This window comes from Lolium perenne, chromosome 2, assembly GCF_019359855.2.
Source record: "Lolium perenne isolate Kyuss_39 chromosome 2, Kyuss_2.0, whole genome shotgun sequence".
NCBI classification, from domain to species: domain Eukaryota; kingdom Viridiplantae; phylum Streptophyta; class Magnoliopsida; order Poales; family Poaceae; genus Lolium; species Lolium perenne.
The window spans coordinates 310743499-310747920 of NC_067245.2; the positions used below are offsets into that span (position 1 = coordinate 310743499).

General features: G+C 38.3%; 1 protein-coding gene across 1 annotated transcript; it reads right to left on the reverse strand.

Annotated features, from left to right (window-relative positions):
* Positions 1 to 361: 361 nt before the first annotated feature.
* Positions 362 to 2243, reverse strand: LOC139835878 (protein FAR1-RELATED SEQUENCE 2-like). The gene is made up of 4 exons (XM_071825769.1): positions 2190 to 2243; positions 1976 to 2107; positions 1242 to 1764; positions 362 to 1017 (listed from the first exon to the last, which is right to left on the reverse strand). The coding sequence occupies exons 1-4, from the start codon at positions 2241 to 2243 to the stop codon at positions 362 to 364; spliced, it is 1365 nt and encodes a 454-aa protein (XP_071681870.1).
* Between the last annotated feature and the right edge of the window lie 2179 nt (positions 2244 to 4422).

Sequence of the window (4422 nt, forward strand, 5' to 3'; positions counted from 1 at the left end):
CAACAACATTGTGTTCATCTTGCAATGACGGAGGTAGTAGTGTAGTATGGATGTCCTCATCAGCTGTACCTTTCCTTAGCTCATCAGCAAATTTGCCGTATATTGGGTCTGTGTAGATTTTCATAGCTTCTCTTTCAAGAGGGTTGAATCCCCAGTTTACGGATTCCTTGAGCTCACTCTTCTCTCTTAGGCGATCTAGGTCGGACTGTTTCTTTTCTTGTATTATCATATATTCCTTGAAGAATGTTCCAATTGAGTCTTTCCTTTTTACGTAGTGTTTGAATAATGACTTTATGCTCTCACTTCTTCCTGTGGATGACGTGAATGGAAAGAAGCTCTCCTTGAAATATGTTGGGAACAACTAAGCTCTGATCTCATATATCCTGTCCAGGTGTGGTTCTCCCAAAGCATTATGACGTTGTAGCAGATCATGCCATTCAGTTTGAAACTCCTCTGGAGTAAATGAATTCCTTATAACTACCCTTAGTTCTTCCTTTAGATTCCCTCTTACTGCGAAGAATAGTGACAAGTTGTCATATAGGTTCTTGGTGATGTGAAAGTTGCAGAAACGGTGGATTGTGTAAGGTAATGCTTTAGATATGGCAATCCCCATTGCAACGTCTTGATTTGTTATTATAGTTTCTGGGTACTTGTTCTCCATGGCAGACAGGAATTCCTCGAACAGCCACTTGAAAGTGTTTGCTCTCTCATCCTCCAGCAATCCTACTCCAAATACGACTGTTTTCCCATAGTTATCAACCCCTATTATTGGAGCAAATGGCATCCCATACTGGTTGGTTGAAAATGTTGTATCAAAAGATACAAATTGACCAAACTTTGAGTAGTTTGCCTTCCCTATTTGGTCTGTCCAAAACAAGCTTTTCACTCTATTGTCGCTGTCAACATCAATTGAATGTGTGAAACCAGGCATCTTCTCACGTGCTTCCTTGAATAGTATCAGCAGCTCTTCAATGTCCCTGTTCTTGATTTTCTTTCTTTCTTTTGCTAGCTCGTTTTCTAGGTTTTTTTTGTATCAAATGGAACCTCTCTGAAGCTCCCCCTTGTTTTCCTGAATATTTTCATTATGTTCCTTGGTGGAATTCTTGTCTCCTGTAGGATGTGGATTAGAGTCTTGTCTGAGGCAGACATTGACCTGTGACATTTCATGAACCTTACGATCCACTCTGACGGAGCTAGCTTGTGGTTATGTTCTAGTCTTATGCAAGTTATTTACCACTTGCCTATGTATTCCTTCACAAACATTCTGACTTTGCATTTTGTCTGCACAATCCTAGAAGTCCGTCTTTGTCTAAGTGCACTGTCAATGTATGTATCATCACGGCACCTATTGCATGCGAAGGTCTGCCTTGATATTTCATTCATTTTCTTAGACTCGTAGGAGCCATCCTTTTTAATTGCAAATCCCACCCTTCTTGCGTACACTGCAAAGAAGAAGAAGGCATCCTCTTTTGAATCGAATTCCATCCCAACTGTTGGAGTAGATGCCTCTGATATTTCTTGCATTGTTGGATATTTCTTGTTTGCAAACATTTTGTCCATTTCTATCTCTTCAGCAGTTGGTTCCTCTGGATTCAGTACAGACTCAATAATTTCTTCATATTTATCTTCTTCTTTGTTTCCATGCTCATTACCATTCGAATAATCAGCATTGTCAGCTGGACAGGCATTCTCACCAGCAAATGATGCACCATCTTCATGCATTTCTAGAATGTTGCTATCAGCATATCCTTCATGGTCTTCCTCCTAGAATTTCAGCACCTGGTTCACATAGATGCATCATGTTTTTTGGGGTATCAGCTGTAGTTTCTGTTATTTTTTTCCAAACAAACATAACGTTTACTTTTTAAATTATCTTCAATAAAGCATTTTTTGTTTGCATATTTTCTATATATATGTTTGACTGTTCATATGTTACATCATTTAAATCGAAGTCCCTGCATTTTTGTGTGTTCACCCTTGTGATGTTGGATGACATATGTCCTTCTGGTTCAGAGTTTTCCTTATGCGTGTACAAACTTGCTTGAACTGCTTCTAGCTCTGCCAAGCTTTCGAGCTCTGCGTTTTCTTTCCTTCTCTGAACAAATGACTGCAATGTGTGAGGAAGATTTTTATCAGTTTTTTTGAAGATATGAACAAATCCCATCTCCATAGTTTGAAGGTTTCATTACCTGTGCAAATTTATCTACGATCCTTCGGCACTCCATTGGTGTCTTCCCTGTCATCGATGCAAATATACTTTTAGCAGCAGTTGGTCCATTCCCCTGTTGTGTTTGTCTGAATCATTCGTTTTTGTTGTATCCGTCTGCAACGAAAAGTATTGTTAGATCAGAGTTATTGTTTCTCTTTTTATTTTTCACAGTCACATGATTATGTATATGAGTTTTCCTGTCTTTTTAATCAATGTATTTATTTATCTCTGCTTTTTCAGGTAATGGAGGATTATCTTTTATTGTGCAAGTCAATATGAGTTTGTGGAGCTATGGATAAAGAAATATGGATAGATGATACACAGCGACACAATTTTTTCTTCGTGTTATGTGTAAATTTAGTACACAGGAGGATGTTAACAGAGTTTTTATTTTGCCTCTTGTTTCTTGAGCTATGTAAAGTGATGAATGTTCTGTAATTATTTTGACATGCACATAGTATTTCTATGTAATTCTCTAGTATGTTGAACCTATTATCTCTTTCTGATAAATGAAGGAAATAAAAAGATGATGTCTAGTTTTCTTGTTGTGAATGTATGTGCAAGTTGAAGTATGGACTAACCTTTCCTTGTACGATAGGCTGATGGGTGATTTCCCTTTCTTAGATCAAGGACTCATCCGTAAACCACTTGGATGATTTGTCTATAACCTGAGCACCCTATATCTCTCTCTCTCTATTTTTTCTGCCTCAAAATTTTCTTTTTGACCGTGGGGGTAGAAGATTTTTGTGTGGCTGGGTTCCACTTATTGTAAAGGAAAGGAGGATTTAGATATCATCCATCTGGTCTACTTGCTCCATTGTTTGATGTGCACCAGGAGGAAGCTTTTTTGTTTGGTGGAGGAGAGAGATGGTGGCGAGGGGTGGGGGGAAGAGATGGATCTGTGTCGATCAGATCTTGGGGAAGAAGGATTTTATCCCTTTTTCGGTTTTTACTGATCAGATTTTGATTTTTCTGTATATAACCCTGTTTCTTCTCTTCCCCTATTTTCATTTCTATCCTGGTGTGTGTACCTTTTCAGTGGTTATTGTTTCTACTGATCTTTTCGAGTGGTTTTCTGTTAATAAGGACATCTCACCTAACACGACGGTTTCGTTTTGACTGGAGTAGCAGCTGGTCTGCTTTACTTTTTCATTCACTTTCCCCTCCCGACGCTTCTCCATTCAGCTCCTCTATTTCCTCCAGGAAGGTGGTAGGCGGGTACGGAGGAGAAACCCTAGGAGATCCATCGAGGTCATGATTCAGATCTTTTGCTGCCCTATGTCTCTTTTTAATTTTCATACCTAGATGTGTCTCCCAGTTCGTAGGATCACAGCCTTCATACCTCTTTTGTTTGGTTTCTTTTTGGACAAATCTTATGATTCGTTTCCCCATGGATGATTCGTGTATATTTTCCTGATCGTTTTCTGTCTTTTTTCTCTCCATATTGCTCTTCTTCTCAGCAATTCTTGAATGACTGAAATCTCTGTTGTTTTAATCAAGGTATATCAACTATTTTCTTTTTGCAGGGTATGGATAATATTCTTTCAACATAGTAACCATTTTTTTATATTGTTTCCATCTGCAAGCCATGGCTTGTTATGATGGATCAAAGGTATAACATGTTTTTCTGTAGTCTTTTTGTTTTTATCTGTTTCTGTCTGTCCTAATTTCTATATGTTTTTTTAGATTTCTCATATTAAAATTCCTGATTGTTCTATTTTTTGTAACTTGCAATTAACAGGACTTTAGAACCAAGCTCTCCCTTCCGAAGTTTGTCCCAGTGACGAAACGTTTGACACGTAATCAGAAGAAACTGGTTGCTGACATTGACCTTCAGGAATTGCTATATGTCACATGTGAATATTTGCCTAGAAGTCTTATTGCGTTTCTGGTAGCTAATTTTGATTCGAAGACTAGGTCGTTGTCCCTACCTAATGGTTTCCCTGTCAAACTGAATGCTTCTTGCATCAATAAAGTGCTTGGAACACCTATCGGAGGATTGCGTATTTTTCAAAAAGTTGATCCTGATGTAAGGACCGCTATTGCTGATTTGACAAATTGTAAAGGTCATTACCCTACCATATCCGAGCTGGATAAACTTATGACAAGTGAATTGGATGGAGACACTTTCAAAATCGTGTTCACTATGTATGCAATGACTGCGTTTCTGTGTCCTTTAAGCCATGATGCTATCAGTCCTGATTACTTACATA

Coding starts and splice junctions, on each gene's coding strand:
- LOC139835878 (XM_071825769.1), bottom strand. CDS start 2,243: ATGACAGGGAAGACACCAATGGAGTGCCGAAGGATCGTAGATAAATTT. Junction 2,108..2,189: donor TCGTAGATAAATTTGCACAG/GTAATGAAACCT, acceptor CACACATTGCAG/TCATTTGTTCAGAGAAGGAA. Junction 1,765..1,975: donor TGTCATCCAACATCACAAGG/GTGAACACACAA, acceptor CTGAAATTCTAG/GAGGAAGACCATGAAGGATA.